The sequence below is a fragment of the Musa acuminata genome, chromosome BXJ2-1, assembly GCF_036884655.1.
Source record: "Musa acuminata AAA Group cultivar baxijiao chromosome BXJ2-1, Cavendish_Baxijiao_AAA, whole genome shotgun sequence".
NCBI lineage: Eukaryota > Viridiplantae > Streptophyta > Magnoliopsida > Zingiberales > Musaceae > Musa > Musa acuminata.
This window is the reverse complement of record NC_088338.1, coordinates 5,902,233-5,922,500: the sequence shown is the minus strand read 5'-3', so window position 1 is coordinate 5,922,500 and position 20,268 is coordinate 5,902,233. Positions and strand designations below refer to the sequence as shown.

Genomic DNA, 20,268 nt, shown 5'->3' with positions numbered 1-20,268 from the left:
TAGAATTACTTTCTGATAATAAGGTATTATCAACTATCTAACATTCCGTTAGTAAATTAATTAGTGAACTCATTCTCTAATAAGCACTTATGCAGTATATCTAGTGTCCCTATATGAGTAGCTATGAGATCAATCACATCCATCATATGAACGGGTATACATCTCTCTAGTTCATTTGGTTATCTCGATGTCTCTCTCAAGTGACCTATGACAAGGATTATTTACGGTCTATGTTTAAAGGTAAATTGGTTTCATTATCATGATCTCATCACGATCTGATTCCTATTGCATAGATCCACCAATATCATAATATATGCGGTATGCAAGATAATGTGATAAAATATCAAATAATATAATAAATAAAAAGAATGCATATCATGTTACACATGTCATCACTCACGTGATTGACTTGTGGGGCATCTATGACTAGCAATCCCCTACTTGACAAACCTTATATCCCTATTATTCTCTTATGATTGTTTCTTGAGTTTTGGATAAGAGACTTTGAGATTTATATATATTTTTTATAGTGGATTTACTTCGATGGCTTACTTATTTTTCTCCGAGTTGAAAGAGTTTTCTATGTAAATTTTGGTATTCTATGTGATTGTAATTTTCATTTAACTTTTTTACTATATATTTTAGCCTACTCATATTTGTTCATATACAAGTTTTTTTTCCGTCAGATTTGAACAGTATTCTTCTATGGTGAAAACAAATCCATAATTGTGTTGAAGAATCATATCGATTTCGAATGCTCTTACAAATAAGAAGGTTATGATGGTCTATGACATTAGATTAGTAATAATGGTGAATTATGATTTTCTTATGACATTCTTATTGGGCTCTCCTAACATTAAACCGGATTATGTATATTGAGTTTGATTTATAATTTAAAATTACAAACTTTCAATTGTGAAATATGTTCAATTTTATATAGGATAATCTTGATCAGTTCTACCTAATAAACTCAAATGAATGAACATATATTTGATATTAAAGTTAAGAGATGAAATAACATGCAATCATTCTCCCCTAAAAATTATTAGTGGAGTTTTGCAGATTATCAATTTGGTGATTCAACAGTACAAGTATTGTTTTTGATCAGGAAGAAGGTAACTGACAATAATTAATATTCTTACCTAATTAACAAGGTATTTTTACCTTAATTATTTTCCTCTTAAATTTTATAATTTATTTTTGGAAAAAGAACCATTTTGGTGGATTGAAATTATTTGGTTTGACAGAAATAATGTGTCAATGAACATGACATAAAATTCATTTAGCAACATGAACTGTGCTTGAGATCGTGTCATGCAAGAGCTTCCAATCGAATGTAGTCGTACATGACTCCTTGAAAAGGAATTTCAAACTGCGTCTGAGTTAAGAAGATGATGTTGTCACCCTCAGAAATCCAACTGCTATCCACATTGATGCTGAACAACCAGTACAACCCATAGATTCCGTGTCGGACGATCGATTTGTCTCTCGCAATTAGCCCTGTCATGAAGTGAGCAGGCTGCTGTACTATTGGGTTGTTGGCATAATTCTTGTATCCTAGTTATTCTCTTGAGATCGTTGTTTGGGTTTTGAACAAATGATTGAGATCGTTGTTACATATTACGGCTTGTTAGTATTTGTTCATATACAAAATTTATTTCTTTTTATATCCCATCGGATATAAGGTAACAGTTGATATAAGCATGATATATCTCTATTAACTTCTACTCATGAAGATGATACCATGCAAGGCGGTGCCAACGAGAGACATTTGTGATTTTTAAAGTGATAGATTATATACACTATCTAACTGGATAATTTATATTATCGAATTTAGAGAAAAATTTTTTGGTAAAATTTCGTACAAGATAGCTTCGATTAGAGGTGTTATCCTAATAAGAGTATAGTTAATTTTACAAACATGTACTGTTGCTTCTTGGATCGGACAACAGAATGTATTATTATCTAATTTTTTATTTATAGTTATTTAGTTTTAGTTCTTGGTATTAAATTTATTTTGCATAACAATAATAATAATAATATTATTATTATTATTATTATAATTATTATTATTTGCTTATAATTGATATCGAACAATCGAAATCAAAATAACTTAGATTATAAAAAAAAATTTAAATCTTTTTATGAGATTAGATCTATTTATCTTTTAAATTATTATTTTAATCTTAAATTAATATTATTTTTAAATTAATCTATTATATATTATGTTCGATATGTGAATCTATCCCTCCGTTCACTTCTATTGTCTACGAGCGATATAACGCGGGAAGAACCATTGACGGAAGTGTACTGCCTGATTTGTCACAGGACCGTCGGTATGATTGTTGTCGGCGTCGGTACCGTAGAGGGTGGCGGCCATCACTTGAGAGGCCTCCAATAATAATTAGCTTGGACATCTTCCAATACTTAATTGTGATACAGAATTAAATGGGCACACACCAAAATAACAGATCAGAACATATCTTTCTTAATTTACGTCTCGAAATATTAATGAAACTCAATATAATATCGATCTAATTATTTGGTTTGACAGAAATAATATCTCAATGAACATGACAATCTTCATTCAGCAGCATGAACTGTCCTTGAGACTGTGTCATGCCGGAGCTTCCAATCGAATGTAGTCGTACATGACTCCTTGAAAAGGGCTTTCAGAACGCGTCTGAGTTAAGAAGATGATGTTGTCGCCTTCAAGAAGCCAACTGCTATCCACATCGATGCTGAACAACCAGTACAACCCATGGATTCCGTGTCGGGCGATCGAGTTTTCTCTCCCAATTAGGCCTGTCGTGAAGTGAGCAGGCTGCAGCACTATTGGGTTGTTGAATCGAACCTTCAAATCCAACATGAACACACATGTCATCACCAAGAACAAGGAGGAAGAGGTGGAGGAAGCGAGGATTTAGACATACTTGTATCTCAGAGAATAAGGCAGATGCAAGTGCCAGTCGAAGCTTGTAAGTTCCACTCCAGCGTACATTAATGAGTGGAAACTTTATCTGCCATGTAGTTGCCTGATAGGAAGCCTGCCCATGCTTCCTAGATAGGGTGGAGGCAGAAGAAGTCAAGCAAGTGAGCTCAACATGTCTTCGGAGAACAGAGATCAGAGGAAGTAAACGAACCTGGTAACGTGTGCGTAGAACCAGTCTTTCTTGTAGTCGCTGACGCCGACTGTATACATCAGATCTTGATCAGGATACAGATCTGCGTATCTCTCCCACAACCCGTACTGCCTAAACCTGTGATGAAGAACAACAACAACCAGGGGATTTACGTGAATGAAGTGCTGCAACCTCAAATGCAGTGAAATCAAGAACCCTTAGATCTGTTCTACCTATCAGGATGATTAACATAGAGTCTGTTGATATATTTAGGATCAGGATCTGGGACGAAGAACTCCCGGGCGGAGCGATCGGGAATGCCGATCTCCCACAAGGTTGGCCCATCTCTTGGTGGCCTATATACAAGGTTACCCAGATCGATGTGATTTCCTGCTCAGATTAGCATCATCAGATTCAAGAAATTGAGAGTGTAGAAGAACAAGAATAGCACAACACGTCACATACTAACCGGAGGTTACGGTTATGTTTACACTAGATTTGTAGTCCCCAATAAAACCAGGAACCCATGCATAAAGGTTGTACACTCCAGTTCTGACGTTCTTGATGTAGAAGTTGCCTTCAACGTCTGCTCTTACCCAGAATTGGTATCCCTGCAACACATCATGGTGAGTATGTTTAGCTCGAATTATGACAAGAACTTGCTTGAACATGATCAATAGGTAGGAACCTTGCTTTCTCTCTGCCAAGATCCTGCTTCTCCTGGTGAAGCCAAACCAACAAAAGCGGCATTCCCATTTACGGAATCGTTATTGCCGGGCCTGACAGAGTAATGTATCCTCATCAGAACAGATATCGTTCTACATCACGAGACACAGAATATGACTGAGAAATCAGACAAGTGTTACGTACTCGTCTACAACGAGTAGTCTACCGGAAACAGAGCCTCTTTGCTCGCTCTTTTGGAAGTCCGTTGACGCAGGAAATTTGTACGGCCAGCTTCCCTCTTCAACCCGCGCCTAAATCAAGAACAAGAAAGCTCAGTGTAGATGGGAAAAGAAGAATGTTAGAGAACACTTTATGCTCCAAGGAAATCACTATCACATACAGTAATATTAGTTTTCGATGGGAAAAGAAGAAAGACGGCCTACCTGCTTCTTGGCGTCCTCCCAGAGAAGCTTCGGATCCGATTTCGTCCAAGCAGAATTAAGGTAAATGAACACAGGGCCAAACACCTTCTTCCAGTATTCTCCGTTTCTGACTCTAGGCACAATGTCGTCCCCGGTGTAATGAGAACTCACAAAGATCTGAAATTTGGGGACAAAGAATTTGTACCAAACAAGTGAACCAAAATCAGTGCATCTTTTCTCTAACATTTTGATGCAAATAAGTCTGCAAGGTGAAAGATATCGGAGGCACAAGCATGGTACTCACAGCGAGGGAGGTAGGACCAACATGAGACGTCAGCTCCTGCTTCACAGGCCCTCCTGACTTAAACTCATTACTTGGGGTGATCACCCAAAACCCTACGGAAGGATCAGAAGAAATCCATCCATGCACCATACTGTCCTTGTTCTCACTGGAATACTGGTATTTATCATCCACCTATGCAATCATTCGGTAGATTCAGATGCTGCGCGCCTGATCACTGCTATTAACTGCATGAAAAGATAATTCAAAAGGAGACTCCTTTCTTACCTCCCCTCTCAAGGCTGCATTAATTGGGTTTGTCAGTCTGACTGCTTCTGGGTAATCCAACTTCTGTGACCTTCCGGGCTGGCGATCTTCTGGCATGGGCATGATTCTTTGTCTGTTGTCTGCAATGGCCATGTAGTGAAACCTGTTTCACAGAAGAAGTGTTAATGAAGAACAAGCTTAGGATCTATATAGCGAACATTACATGGTCAACGTAAAAAATTGCATGAGGAAAGGTGGAGATCATGTACTTGTCCTTTCTAAGCTTGAAAGCCACCCTGGTCTCTCCTAGATTGCAGTCGGGCAAGTCTTGAAGGTGTTCATATATGGCGTAGGTGTAGAAGCCTGAGCTGCCTCGCAACATTACAAACCTACAGAATTATAAGCTCAATCTCAATTAGCTAAACTACATGTATTTGCTTCTTGACAAGCGCAGAATCTGCGGTGCAACCTTTTGTCGATGTTTAAAGGCACAAGCTCGTCTCGGGAGGAGGGATCCCAATGTGTTCTGAAAGAGACCTCAGCCTGGTTTGCATCTTGCTGCACTACGTCAAATTCTGTTCCGTGTATTCTGTAAGCCAGTTGAAGTGGTTAGCAGAAGCTAAAAGGTTACGGGAGGAAGAGAGAGATAAGCAGCGACACACACTTCTGAAATATGCCAGAATGTCGATCTGATGGATTCCAAACAAGATCCCAATACCTGCATAACCAGTGGATGATAAGATCGATATGTATTTGAGGGATCAAAAAAGATTAATTGCGGCTATATATTTGCATACCCTCTATTGTCTTCCCTGTTGTTGACTTCCATTACATTATCAAGTCCATGATATTTGACTCCCGTAACGAAACCTCCGGGGTTCGACAACGTGAGTTGGACGATGCCATTGTCCAACACAACCTGCAAATCTACTTGTGTCAGACACATCGCTCAAACTACTCCGACCATTGACGAAACCAAAAGGATAGCTTACATATTCGCGTTCGACGTGCACCGTCACACCGCCGTCGGTGGCGGCGGGGCGCAGGTCGTCTGAGGAAGCGAAGCTGGTAAGGATTGCGCTGCATGCAGTGATGACGGATTAAGAGAGATGGTAAAAGAAACAGTCGATGCAAGTGTGGTGTATCTCTGTTAGCTTCTACTTACACGAAGATGATGCCATGCAAGGCCGTGCGAACGAGAGCCATTGGGAAGCTTAGATTGTTGGCTTTCGATAGTAAATCAAGGAAAAAAAGGGAAGAAGATGATAGAAGAAATGAGGAGTGCTTTAAATCCGTATTATTCTGGATTTATAATAGTTAAAAGGATAGAGTATAGATTTTTTAAACAAAAAAGAAATCAATCATAGTTCAACAAATCTTCTCATCGTCATCTATTTATCTTAATCTAAATTTTTATCTTTTGTTACATCTAATCTTAACTATTTAAATTAATTTTATTATATCCTCTTAATTTAAAATAGTTATAAGATCAATCTCAATTAGCTAGCCTACTCGTATTAGCTAGCCTCGGTGGGAGGGATCCCATTGTGTTCTGAAAGAGACCACAACCTGGTCTGCATCTTGCTGCACTGCGTCAAATTCTGTTCCGAGTATTCTGAACCCAGTTGAAATGGTAAGCAAAATGTAAAAGGTTAGGGGAGGAAGAGAGACATGAGCAGTTACACTCGCATATCAAATATGCCTGAATCTCGATCCCAATATGGATTCCAAATAAGATCCCAATACCTGCATCACCAGTGGGTGATAAGATCGATATGCAAATAAGATCCCAATACCCTCTAAAGTCTTCCTTTTCCATAACTTCCATTATATTATCAAGTCCATGGTCTTTGACTCCCGTAAGGGAACCTTCGGGCTTCGACAGCGTGAGTTGGACGATGCCATTGTCCAACACAACCTGCAAATCCACATCTGGCAGACACATCGCTCAAACTTCTCCGAACCATTGACGAAACAAAAAAGATATCTTAAATATTCGCGTTCGACGTGAACCGTCACGCCAGCGGCCGGACGCAGGTCGTCTGAACCAGTGAAGCTGGTAACGATTGTCCTTCGTGCAGTGATGACGGATTAAGACAGAGGGTATAAGAAACAGTCGATGCAAGTTTGGTGGATCTCTGCTAGCTTCTACTTATACGAAGATGATGCCACGCAAGGCCGTGCGAGCGAGAGCGATTTAGGAGCTTAGATGCCCACGAGTTGCTGCTATGTGGAAAGATGAAGAAGGAGATGCGTGATGAACCACGTAGTTGCTGCTATGTGGAAAGATAAACTTAATTTTAATTTTGATAATCAACTATAGTTAATGTGTCCTAACTTACTTTTTTTTTATATATTATCGTGCTTGACATTAAGAAAGAAGTAAGAACCTAATTATTATAGATAATTATTATCATATCAATTGTGTCCCATTGTACTTCGGAGTAAGGATTTATCTATTTTAGAGCATAATATCTCTTTTAGAAACTAAAAAAATTATTTCTTAAATAAAAAAAAATCGATAGTGACCTTTGTCAAACATGCATGCTCTTGGCATAGAGAATGCCTTGTCTGATTAGGGTGCATCAAATATCGTAATGTTTATGCTATAGGTGGATATATTATACACCAAAAGATATTTTGCTTAATTAAGACGCTTCAGGTGCTCTGATGTTTATAGCTTAGGGAAATGCATCGTCTTGGAGAAGATTATTATTATTTATTTAGAATGTGTTGAATGCTTTAATGCTTATCTCAAGGCCAGATACATAGTGCATGTGGGAGATATTTTCTTGATTATTGTGTATGGGATGTTCATTTGTGTGGTTAGGACACATTTGGCATTTTGATGGGCATAGGGGAAGCTTTGAGTGCATTGACCAGTTTGATGCTTATTGAACACGATCCTGCATGGAGGGATGTTTTAGTTAATTGTGGTGCTTTAAGCACTCTGATATTTATGTTATAGCGAACATATCATGAGTAGGGAGATGTGCTTAGTGCATTAATTTCTTCGTAGTTGTTTGATTGATTTGATCGAGTAGGTCAGGCATTCTTTTTTTCTTTAATAGTTTGGATTAGGCATTTTTTGTTCGATAAGAATGGTCTAATATTTTTCATCTTATAAGAGTGGGTTAAGAATCTTTGATCCGACGAGTGAGCCATGCATTTTTAGGCTGACACGAACAAACATTTTTTGCTTGATGAGAGTGGGTTGAACATTTTTGGCCCAGTGAGAATTGGTGAAATATGTTTAGGTTATGTCATTGATGAAGTTATGAATGAGTATAAAAGGATGAGGGTTGGCCACTTTACAAGCCTCAATGTTGGAACATTTTGACGTAGTTAGCTTAGGACTTGTTATTGCCTTATAGATGGGCTATTTGGAAATATATTCTTAATAAAGTGGAACTCACTCCTTTCGCAATGGCCCAAAGAATAACATGGAAGCATGAGGAATATGGGAATATCACTCCTTATCATTTTCTTATAAGGTGTTCGGAAAAGCCCAACATATGTGGGTATCATAAGTAGTGTATACAATCATTTAAGTCCTAAATGCCACATGTTCTCCCAAGGATTTTAGAACGTGAAGATGAGAGTTGGTGGAAATATATTTCTTTTGTATCGGTTGGGTGAAAAAAATTGATTATGGAGATTGATTTTATTGAGTTCTTTCTCGAGTCAGATCTTGTGTCTCATATCATCAAGATACTTATCCATCTCTTATAGAGATTTATATAAGATAAGACTTATCTCATAGGTCGAGTGTGCCTCGGGTTCATGCTAATGCCAAACTAGATCATTGTCGACTTTAGGCAGTAGTTGCGACTCTGGATTGTCATTGGCATTGTTGACCTAGGGCTCTCTGTAGCGTTCAACAATAGTTCTGACTATGGTGCAGCAAGAACTTTACGTCATGATTGATGAGCCATTAGGTCTTGTGTTGCTACTAGTTAATTATAGGAGAGGGTGGATGATGGTTTACATAATCTCAAACACAAAGCTTGCACTTGGTGAGTAAGTCCAAGAAGGGTCTCAATAAGTTGATCTGATCGACTTTTTTACTATATTGTTGCATTTGACGTTGAATAAGAAGTATGAACTCGTGAGATGACTTGTTTTGAAGATTCATAACATTGGTGGTTTTCTAGAAGTATAGTAAGCTCCCATATATTTATTTTTATTAATAATATAATTTTTTTCATTTATAGTTTATCATCATTTTTCTTCTCTACGAGCTTCTTCAAAGATTAATGGATTATATCATGCAAAGAGACAAAATAAAGAAAACTTATCATTATTAGTATCGATCCTTTGAGTCATATTATATAGCTCCTAGATTATTCTTATATTTTTAAATAATATTTTTCTTTTCACATTGATTATTATGATTATAATAACATTCAAAGGAGTAGTATCTATATCTTTTGAAAACATAACATTACATTTCAGATCTTTTAAAATTTCTATCATATCCATAGCCTCCACCATATCTTTAATCATAACTGGCTAAAATTTCTTTATCACTTTCGTTGTTTTGAAATTCTTGATTGGGCTAATTTCTATCACTTCTTCCTCTTTATATATGATCGCTTCCTCTTTAATATTTTAATTCACTTTTGTTTTTAAGCTTGGTTTGGAGTACTTGCTCTATAGATTTTTCTTCTTTTTTTATATGCCTTTATTTATAAATTTGAAGAGTACCTATTAGTTGTTCTAAAGATATTTCTAAATCTTTAAACTCTTCAATTATTATAATAATAAAATTAAACTTTGGATCTAGATATCTTAATATTTTCTTATTGCTCTTTGTTCACTTATTTATTCATCATTTTATCTCATTTGATGAATAATAAAAGTAATTTTTTAAAAATTATTAAAAATAGATTCAAAAGTACCTTGTTGTAATTTTTCAAACTTAACTCATAAAACTTGTAGACAAAGCTTTTTTACCTTGTTCACACAACTAAATATTTTGTTAAGCATTTCCCAAGCCTCTTTTGAAGTATTTGCTAGAGTAATGATTTTGAATATTATATCATCAAGCTCTTTATAAATTGCGAGCAAAGCTTTTTTCTCCTTCTTCCTTTTATTTTTGATTTTTTTTCATACTTCTACATATATTGCTCCTTCTATTGAACTTGGTTCAATAAATCCATCTTTTATAAACTCCTATATATCTTGAGAGCCTAGAAGGACCTTCATTTAGATGCACAATATATCATAATTTTTTTTGTCAATCTAAGTATTCGAAGTTGGATGGTGCTTGAGGAAGAGACCATAGCCTAACTTGAGCCTTGATACTAAAAGTTGAACTATGTAGGGAGAAAAAAAAAAGCTATCACATAAAGAAAGAGTAGGATAAACAAAATATTATAAACAAAAAGCTATCACATGAGGAGTCTATATAGTCCTCATATATACATTACATTTATTCCATTTAATATGAATCTATCTTTTCTAAGAAATTCTTTCAAGAATCAATAATCAATTTTGGTTTATTCTTCTATAAGTCTTTAGTATTTTACCTCTTGATACAATGAACTTCTTCATGATAACTTAATAATTTTAATTCCAGCAAGAAAGGCCCGAGAAAATTTCAAGAGTTTAGGGAGTTATGAGAATTTGTGATAAGAAAGTAACTAAAGAAACCCTCTTTTATAGCATTTATTCTACAATATCATCAATCATGAAAGATTACATGCTTTAACGAGAGAACATTCCCTTTAAATATCGTGCTGATTTAGCATGCACGTGTGCTGTGTTTCAATTAGATGTAGATAATTGTATACCATTTTCTTCCTATTGCAATTGGGGTAGGGGTTTGTCTATACTGGAGCACAACGTATATACTAGGAACTCAATAGTTGTTGTCTACATTAAAAATGGATATAGCATGCTCTCGACACCTTCATCCAAGATGAATGCATAGGACATAGGGGATGTTTTGCTAAGTTAAGGTGCATTGCATGTCCTGATGCTTTTGTCTTGGGTGGATGTATCATATGCAAAAAGATATTAACTTGGTTGGAGAGCATCAGATGCTTTGATATGTCATGCACCAGAGAGATGTTTTGCATGACTATAGCACATATGTTGTTTTGATACTTATATCCTCGGATGATGCATCACATATAAAATGTTTTGCTTGATTGTAGTGTATCAAGTCTTTTAATACTTATATTTTATGAGATATATCATGCATGAGGAGATATTTTGCTTAGTTCATCAAGTGCTTTGATGATTATATCCTAGATGGATGTATTGTGCGTAGTGAGATGCTTTCTCAATCAATTAGAACACATCTTATACAATGAGATGCTTTGTTAGGGTATATTATACGCTTTAATATTTGTATCATGGAAAACACATCATGCTCGATAAAAATGCTTTACTTAATTAGAATGGGCCAGTCCTTTTTTTTTGGTCAAATGAGAGTGGTCAACCATTTTTTTTGTTGTTACAAGTATGTTGGGTAGAACATTTTTGTTTCTATGAGAGTGGGTCATGCATTATTAAAACGATGTGGGTGGTTTAGACATCTTTTGCCCAATAAGAATGAAAAAAATAATTTTAGTTCGACAAGGAGGCCTTTTACATATTCACGTTATTAATATTAACACAAAAGTAGGGGGTGTTCTAATGGTAAAAAACAGCTAGGGGAGATCATATTTCAAGCCTTACAAGACTTGATTGGGTTCAATCGGCTTGCCAAATAGTAAAACAATTGACTCGAGGGACAAATGACCAGTTTACCACTCTCAATAGTCATATAACGAATATTTCTAAGAGTATTTTGATCATTTCATAATTAAAATATAAAAATATAAACTTATCCCTTCCAACAGATTAATAAAAGCCAGTTTTAGGGATATTTTAAAAAGGAAGAATCCCTTAAAAGCTAGTCCATTGTAAACCAATCACATGAGTGATAGCATATGTGACTTGACACGCAGTTTTTTTGCTTATTATTATTATTTGATATTTTATCACTTTATATTATTTTTTGTTTGAATATATTGTGACGTCTATGGATCTGTGCATTGGGAATCGGTTCGTGATGAGATCACAATAATGAGACCGATTCGTCTTTAAACACAAATCCTAACTAATCCCGGTAATAGGTTACTCGAGAGGGACATCGAGATAACCGGATAGACTGGTGTGTTGTATACCCGTCCATATGATGGATGCAGCTGGTCTCATAGTTGCTCGTGTGAGGACACTAGGGATACAGTACAGGTACTCACTGAATAATGAGTTCACTAATTGATCCGCTTACGGAATGTTGGATGGTTGATGATGCCTTATTGTCATACATTCCGTAGTCCTAGTGGTGTATCTAGTTCTTAGACTTGAAATACCAAGGATGTCCTGTATGAGTACTCCATTCTTTAATACTAGACTTATAAGTCTAGAGGTTTCAGATCTAGTACAACTACTCATGGGAGTGGTAGCCAACCTTACGAGGACTATTGAGTGTCGATAGAGAATCATCTACTTTCGATGTCATGAGAGAAAAATCTCATGTATTCTTGCTCAAACAAATCTTTGGTCATGGTCATTCGGATTGAGAGAGAGAATTCTCCGGGAGAATCTGATTAAAGCGAGACTCGAGCAGAAACCGTATGGGTCTGATAGCACTATACCCGGTATACAGTTTTTGAGATATTAGATGGATAAGGACTATAGGTATCTAGTAACTAAGGACAGACAGGTCCAATGAATTAGATTCTCATATATCGTCTAGGGATTACAGCATAGTGGCATAGTACGTCCATGGTCGATGAGTCGAGTGAATTATTATAGAGATAATAATTCACTGAGCCAGAAGGAGTTCTGATAGGTATGACTCATGACCAGCTCGATATTGGGCCTAGAGGGTCACACACATATGGTAGGCATTATGATAAGTAGAGGTTTGGATATGAGATATCCGATAGAGTCCCTCTCTTATTGGATATCCAATAAGCCCCCAAATTATTGGATTCTATGGATGAGATCCAATAAAAGCCAATGATAAACTATTGGATAGAGATCTACTAATCTAAGAGGCTTGGGTAGTTGGATGAAGATCCAATACCCAATATGGTAGGATTCATTAGGGTTAAGTTGACAAGAGACCTCTATAAATAGGAGGGAACTAATGGTTCATAGGCTAGAGCCTCTTTGGATTATCATCTTTTATTCTCCTCCCCTTCTCCTCCTTAGATAACAAGCTTGGAGTTTTGAGGAGCATCGTTGTAGCCCTATTATGTGGACCACTGCTAGAGAGGAGGATGCTTGACCTCCTTCACCCTCTCCTAGAGATCTACAAGGATTCAGGAATATACGATCTCCCTAGGTAACATAATTTATCTTACATATGGCTTTTAAGTTTCACAGATTTTACGTACCAATCTTCGCATGACAACAAACATATCTATAGAAAATTTGAAGATTTTGTTTTATGTTCTTCTACTGCGCATGTGATGTCGCCCCCTAAGATTTCTCCTATAATGGTATCAGAGCCAGGTTGTTCATGCAAAAGATTGATTTTGAACTATGTGTGTTGTGTTTTGGAGAAGCTTTTGACATGAAAATCATTGACGTAAAAGCGAGAAAGGGCTACAACTGTTGTTGCCCTTGCTACCCTCGTAGATGGTAGCTTGTTGCCATCTGCGTGCGTGTAGTCACCTGCAACGGCGGCCGTAGGCAAGCAGCACAGCGCTAGCACACGCACAGGCATTATGCTTGCAATAGTCGGCCGACGGCCTACTTGCAGCCGGTGGGAGCTTGTAGCCCACACGTGCCCCACCCGTGGGCGCTGCACGGGCACAATGCCCGTAAGGGCGGCGCTCGCCCGCGGGTGAGCCGCCTGCAAGGGCAACTCCTACAAGGGGCAACGGTCGCCCTCAAGGGGTTGTACCACCCGTAGCGGTGCTTGCAATGGTGCCCACCCACATGGGGTGGCACCACCTGCGGGCGAACCATCGGGGCAAAGGTGGCGCCCTCGCCCCCCCTCCTGCAATGGCCACCGCTGGTAGGGTGGCGGTGGTTGTAGCACAGCTTAGGAGATGGGGAGGTTTAGGTTTTTTTTAGCAAAAGATAGTTTTGCCCCTCGGAATTTTAAAAATTTCGAATTCTATCTTTTTTGTCTAAATTACCAAAATACCCTCTCATGATTTCAAAAATATTAATTAATTAAAAAAATTAATTATTATTATTATTATCTAGTAGTCCTATATGATGTGGATGGATGATCACGGGCTGTGTGATGTGTGTGTACTTATGATTATTATTAATGGGGCCTACGAGCCTCCATTTTATTTCTCATTTATTATCAAGTCTGTGTATCTATGATTAAGTTGTAATCACATAAGGCGATATAGTAGGAGCATAGAAGCGATAGCGAGACCCACAAGACGGACGATCGTGATATATAGAGATGTGTCGAGATGCCGGCAGAACCGATGAGGATGAGATGGATGATCACAGGGCATGAAGATGCATTGGTGCACACATAGATCTTGATATGAGTGATTAGGCCCATTGGCTCGGGCCTGATCACATTAGGCCATGGTCCATGATCATATGATGCGATTGCTCATATGATATGTGATTGCTTATATACCTACTATATATGTATATATATTTGTTTGTGATGTAGATATATATTAAATATGTATGTGCGTGACATGTCATATTAGGAGACCAAATCAAATCTCCTCTCTCGATAATATTAAGTCAGTAAACGTGAGGCAATTAGATTGACCCACGTGGTCTTCCATTGTTATAGGTAGGGATCGATTCTCGATGTAGGTTGAGTTGGTCAAGTCCCTCGAGGCTCACCTATATCACGATTTACTATTTTGCCTATGACATAAAGATGTCACCAGTGACATGAGGATATATTATACTTGGTCGAGTCCCTCGAGGGTATATCATCAAATCAGACTCATCTTGTAATGATTGTGTTGACTTAACCGGACATCATAATTGGTCGAGTCCCTCAAGACCATGGTAGTTCGGAGGCCGAATAGGATGGAAATCATAAGGAGTTGTGATCGGCAAGAATTGCCTACCTTTCGGGCTTAGTGTGATTGTTCGAGTCCCTCGAAGTTACATTAAGATGCTGATTAGATCCCGATCCTCACTAGAAGTCTGCCGGAGACTTCCGTTTCACATGCTGAGGGTGTCGTGTGACTTGCTAATAAAATAGTAGGAGTAGATTAAAATAGAAGTCCATATCTTTTTTATTTATTTTTATAAAATTTACATATTATTTATTTCTTTTGCATCTTTATTTTCAGAAAATATCGTTTTCAAATTCCTTACGTGGCATACTTGATGTCAATCGCCTTATTGGTTCAAATTATATGGATTGACTCCACAACTTAAGAATTATTCTCACGAAGGAGAAAATCACATAAAAATCTACTCTTGCTTGGTGTTACATGTTGGGCTCCATGACTCCTGAGTTGACAGCATAAAAAGATGGATGTCAGATCCATTCTCTTACATGTCCGTAAACTGTTTGAGAAATAGGGAAGAACTCAGCGATATGAGATATCCAAGAGCCTCTTTCGCGCTAGGATGACTAAGGGGATACATGTTCAAAATCATGACCTAAAGATGATTAAGTGGATAGAGAAACTCACAGGTCTAGGAATGATCCTAGAGGATAACCTGTGTGTAGATCTTATGCTTCAGTCCGTACCAGATTTTTTTTCACAATTCAAAATTAATTTTAATATGAATAAGCTTAAGGTGACTCTCCCTTAGCTCCTGAATACGTTGAGGGAGACAAAGAGTACTATCAAGAAAGAGAAGTCAGTTCTCTATACTGGTGAGACCAGAAAGAAAAGAAAGACAGAAAAGTCCCGAGCAAGGGCAAGGGCATACAATAAAATTTCATATTTATCGGGTGCTTATTATCCTACTTCTCATATATTTTTAATTATTTTTATTAATATTGCTCTTAATTTAGAATAATATCAATATGATTATGATTTAAATATGAGTACCATGACAATGAAATCAAAATCGACTAATTATTTTCTTGAAATTTCATCAAACTAATGCCTGGGCTAGTTGGCAAGGTACGGATTGGGTGAAACCTTCGTTGAACTAATCGGGCCTGCCATTCGCCTGATCACAACTAGTCGAGTGGGTTTGGATATCTATCGAAAAGAATACCTACCATTTAAGGGAAAGAGGCTTGGATTGGTGATAACATAAAAGTATTTATGTTATTAATATTAATATAAAAGTGATACGACTATAATCGACAACCAATCATAGTCTCTTCCCTACGTTTCAATGTCTGAGAAGAACATAACTCTATTAATTTTCATCTTCAATTTCTCAAATTATTCATGCAACTCGATGACATCGATCTAAGAATATGGTTTGATAGAATCAAAATTTCAATGATCATGACATAATCTAAATTAAGCAACGTCCTCCGTGCTTGCGACAGTGCCTGCGGGAGCTTCCATTCGGATGTAATCGTACATGACTCCATTAAAAGGGCTTTGGCCTCGCGTCTGGGTTAAGAAGATGATGTTGTCGCCTTTAAGAAGCCAACTGCTCTCCACATCGATGCTGAACAACCAGTACAACCCATGGATTCCGTGTCGGGCGATCGAGTTGTCTCTCCCAATTAGCCCTGTCGTGAAGTGTGCAGGCTGCACTCTTGGGTTGTTGAATCGAACCTTCAAATCCAACGAGAACACTCATGTCATCACCAACAAGAAGAAGGAGGAGGAGGAGGAGGAAGAGAGGATTCAGACACACTTGTAGCTCAGATAGATGGGAAGCCGCAAGCGCCACTCGAAGCTTGTAAGGTCCATTCCGACGCACACTATCGAGTCGAAACCTTATCTGCCATGTAGTTGCCTGATAGGAACCCTGCCCATCCTTCCTGCAAGAAACGTAGAAGAACTAAAAAAAAATGAATTCAACGTATCTTCACAGATGAGAGATCAGAGGAAGTAGACGAACCTGGTAACTTGTGCGTAGAACCAGTCTTTCCTGTAGTCACTGACACCAATTGTATAGTTCAGATCCCCAGCAGGATACAGATCTGCGTATCTCTCCCACAACCCATACTGCCTGAACCTGTGATGAAGAAGAAGAACACCAAGGGATTTAGGGGAATGAAGTGCTGCAACCTCAAATGCAGTGAAATCCAAGAACCCTCAGATTTGTGCAACCTATCAGGATGATGCACATAGAGTCTGTTGGTATATTTAGGATCAGGATCTGGGACGAAGAACTCCGCGGCGGAGCGATCGGGAATGCCGATCTCCCACAAGGTTGGCCCATCTCTTGGAGGATTATACACAAGGTTACCCAGATTGATGTGATTTCCTGCTCGGATTAATATCATCAGATTCATGAAATTGACAGTGTAGAAGAACAAGAATATCACAACAAACATATCATACTAACCTGACGTCACGGTTATGTTTACACTAGATTTGTAGTCCCCAATGAAACCAGGAACCCATGCGTAAAGGTTGTACACTCCAGTTCTTACGTTCTTGATGACGAAGTTGCCGTCAACGTCTGCTCTCACCCAGAACTGATATCCCTGCAACACATGATGGTGATCAATTTTAGCTCGGATCATGACAGGAACTTGCTTGAGCATGATCCATAGGTAGGAACCTTGCTTTCTCTCTGCCAAGATCCTGCTTCTCCTGGTGAAGCCAAACCAACAAAAGCAGAATTCCCATTTATGTATTCCTTATTGATGTACCTGACAGAATAATATATCCTCATTGGAACTGAGATCACTCCACATTATGAGGCACAGTAAAATGCTCGAGGAAACAGAAAAGTGCTACATACTTGTCTACAACACGTAGTCTACCAGAAACAGAGCCTCTCTTCTCGCTCTTGTGGAAGTCCTCTGAAGCAGGAAACTCGTACGGCCACTTCCCCACTTCAACCTGCATCTGAATCAAGAACAAGAAAGTTCAGTGTAGAGTCTCGTGCATGTGTCTCAGGGTTGACAAGTAGAAGGAATTCAAGCATGGAAAGACTACCACATAGAATATAGTTTTCGATGGGAAAAGAAGCAAGAAAGCTTACCTGCTTCTTGGCGTCTTCCCAGAGAAGCTTTGGATCCGATTTGTCCGGAGCAGAATTAAGATATATGAACACAGGACCAAACACCTTCTTCCAGTATTCTCCGTTCCTGAATTTAGGCACAGTGTCCACCCCGGAGTAATGAGAGCTCACGAACATCTAAAATTTGGGAAGAAAGGATTCGTATCAAACAAATGAATGTGGCTTGGGAGGAAGATTAAAGATCTTGCAGGTGATTGAGGCACTTACAGAAAGGGCGGTAGGACCAACATGAGATGTCAGATCCTGCTTCACAGGCCCTCCTGACTTAAACTCATTACTTGGGGTGATCACCCAAAACCCTACGGAAGGATCAGAAGAAATCCATCCATGCACCATACTGTCCTTGTTATCACAGGAATACTGGTATTTGTCATCCACCTATGCAATTATTTGGCAGATTCAGATGCTGCATGATCACTCTATGAACTGCGTAAATGGAAGCATTCAAATGTAGACCTCTGTTTACCTCCCCTCTCAAGGTTGCATTGATTGGATCAGTGAGTCGGACTGCTTCAGGGTATCCTAACTTTTCTGACCTTCCTTCCCCGCGATCATCAGGCATTGGCATGATTCTTTGCCTGTTGTCTGCAATGGCCATGTAGTGAAACCTGTTTCGGAGAATAAGTGTTTCTGAGGAAGCTAGTAACACAAGAAAAGAACAAGCTTACGATCTACATCATGAACATTAAATGGTCAAGAAGACAATTGCATGAAGAAAGGTGGAGATCATGTACTTGTCCTTTCGAAGCTTGAAAACCACCCTGGTCTCTCCTAGATTGACGTCAGGCAAGCCTTGAAGGTGTTCATATATGGCGTAGGTGTAGAAGCCTGAGCTGCCTTGCAACATTACAAACCTACAGAATTATAAGCTCAATCTCAATTAGCTAGCCTACAAGTATTTGCTTCTCGTCAAGCGCAGAATCTGCGGTGCAACCTTTTGTCGATGTTTAAAGGCACAAGCTTGCCTCGGTTGGAGGGATCCCATTGTGTTCTGAAAGAGACCTCAACATGGTTTGCATCTCCCTTCAATACTTCAAATTCTGTTCCGTATACTCTGTAAGCCAGTTGAAATGGTAAGCAGAAGCTAAAAGGTTAGGGGAGGAAAAGAGAGATGAGCAGCTGCACTCACTTCTGATATATGCCAGAATCTCGATCTGATGGATTCCAAACAAGATCCCAATACCTGCCCATCACCAGTGGATGATAAGATCGATATGCATTTGAGGGATCGAAAAAGATTAATTGCAGATATATGTTAGCATACCCTCTACTGTCTTCTTTGTCGATAACTTCCATTACATTATCAACTCCATGGTATTTGACTCCCGTAATGGAACCTTGGGGCTTCGACAACGTGACTTGGACGATGCCATTGTCCAACACAACCTGCAAATCCACTTCTGTCGGACACATCGCTCAAACTACTCCAAACCATTGACAAAACAAAAAAGGATAGCTTACATATTCGCCTTCGTCGTGCACCGTCACACCAGCGGCGCCCGCGGTCGGATGCAGCTCGTTTAAGCAAGCGAAGATGGTAAAGGTTGCACTGCATGCAGCGGTGACGGATTAAGAGAGAGGGTATAAGAAACAGCCGATGCAAGTGTGGTGTATATCTGCTAGCTTTCTACTTACAGGAAGATGATGCCATGCAAGGCCGTGCGAGCGACAGCCATTTTGGAGCTTAGATGGCCACGAGTGGCTGCTACGTGAGTGAAGACGCCCCTCGGGCTTTGGATAGGTAGCAGCACCGATGGTTTGGGTTTTGGTTTAAGTATTATGAGCGGTTTTGGTTTAACTATTGACATTACGCAATGGGTGATCTATCTTATAACGATGAGCAGCTAAACTCAATTTGATGAGAAGCGTGATGAACCACGTAGCATCCCAAATTTATATCTTTCTTATTTTCCTCTCTCGATCTTTCTATTATTGTTTACCAAACTGCTGCGAATATTTTTTTTTAACTTAATATTTTTAATATTATTGTGCTTGACGTTAAGAAAAAAGTTTAAACCTGATTATTATGTATATATATTTGTCAATTGTGTCCCATTGCACTTCGGAATAAGGATTTATCTATTTTGAGGGATATTATCCCTTTCAGAAACTCAAAAATTATAGCTTAAATAAAAAAAAATACTCAAAATTTATTATATATACTAGACATTTTAATGTTTATGTTATAGGTGGACACATCATACGCCAACAGATGTTTGCCTAATTAAGACATTTCAGGCACTCTATACTTATCGCTTAGGTGAATGCATCGTGTATGAGGAGATTATTTTCTTATTTAGATGCATTGAATACCTTCATGCTTATCTCAAGGTTAGATATATGGTGGTGCGTGAGAGAGAGATATTTTGTTTGATTATTATACATTTGA

General features: G+C 38.4%; 2 protein-coding genes across 2 annotated transcripts; both read right to left on the bottom strand.

Moving 5' to 3' along the window:
* Nucleotides 1–2,617: 2,617 nt before the first annotated feature.
* LOC108952647 (probable rhamnogalacturonate lyase B) lies at nucleotides 2,618–5,831 on the bottom strand. The gene is made up of 15 exons (XM_065091446.1): nucleotides 5,750–5,831; nucleotides 5,555–5,676; nucleotides 5,422–5,475; nucleotides 5,227–5,346; nucleotides 5,027–5,146; nucleotides 4,779–4,920; nucleotides 4,515–4,685; nucleotides 4,232–4,387; nucleotides 3,993–4,099; nucleotides 3,811–3,901; nucleotides 3,592–3,733; nucleotides 3,356–3,512; nucleotides 3,144–3,260; nucleotides 2,934–3,060; nucleotides 2,618–2,854 (listed from the first exon to the last, which is right to left on the bottom strand). The coding sequence occupies exons 2-15, from the start codon at nucleotides 5,584–5,586 to the stop codon at nucleotides 2,618–2,620; spliced, it is 1,773 nt and encodes a 590-aa protein (XP_064947518.1). The 5' UTR covers nucleotides 5,587–5,676; nucleotides 5,750–5,831.
* A 10,361-nt stretch (nucleotides 5,832–16,192) lies between these two features.
* On the bottom strand, nucleotides 16,193–19,262 carry LOC135597938 (probable rhamnogalacturonate lyase B). The gene is made up of 14 exons (XM_065091445.1): nucleotides 19,126–19,262; nucleotides 19,009–19,062; nucleotides 18,814–18,933; nucleotides 18,614–18,733; nucleotides 18,346–18,487; nucleotides 18,087–18,257; nucleotides 17,841–17,996; nucleotides 17,598–17,704; nucleotides 17,415–17,505; nucleotides 17,196–17,337; nucleotides 16,958–17,114; nucleotides 16,746–16,862; nucleotides 16,539–16,665; nucleotides 16,193–16,456 (listed from the first exon to the last, which is right to left on the bottom strand). Exons 1-14 carry the CDS (start codon nucleotides 19,173–19,175, stop codon nucleotides 16,193–16,195), a joined length of 1,818 nt encoding a protein of 605 aa, XP_064947517.1. The 5' UTR covers nucleotides 19,176–19,262.
* Nucleotides 19,263–20,268: the final 1,006 nt, after the last annotated feature.

Excerpts from the sequence above, each read along its gene's own strand:
- LOC108952647 (XM_065091446.1), bottom strand. The coding sequence starts at position 5,586 with ATGGAAGTCAACAACAGGGAAGACAATAGAGG. Across the intron at positions 5,476-5,554 it reads AACAGGGAAGACAATAGAGG|GTATTGGGATCTTGTTTGGA; the intron begins GTATGCAAATAT and ends CTGGTTATGCAG. Across the intron at positions 5,147-5,226 it reads CCTTTAAACATCGACAAAAG|GTTTGTAATGTTGCGAGGCA; the intron begins GTTGCACCGCAG and ends ATAATTCTGTAG.
- LOC135597938 (XM_065091445.1), bottom strand. The coding sequence starts at position 19,175 with ATGGAAGTTATCGACAAAGAAGACAGTAGAGGGTATGCTAACATATAT. Across the intron at positions 17,506-17,597 it reads AGACTACGTGTTGTAGACAA|GTACATCAATAAGGAATACA; the intron begins GTATGTAGCACT and ends TTATTCTGTCAG. Across the intron at positions 17,115-17,195 it reads AAACATAACCGTGACGTCAG|GAAATCACATCAATCTGGGT; the intron begins GTTAGTATGATA and ends TAATCCGAGCAG.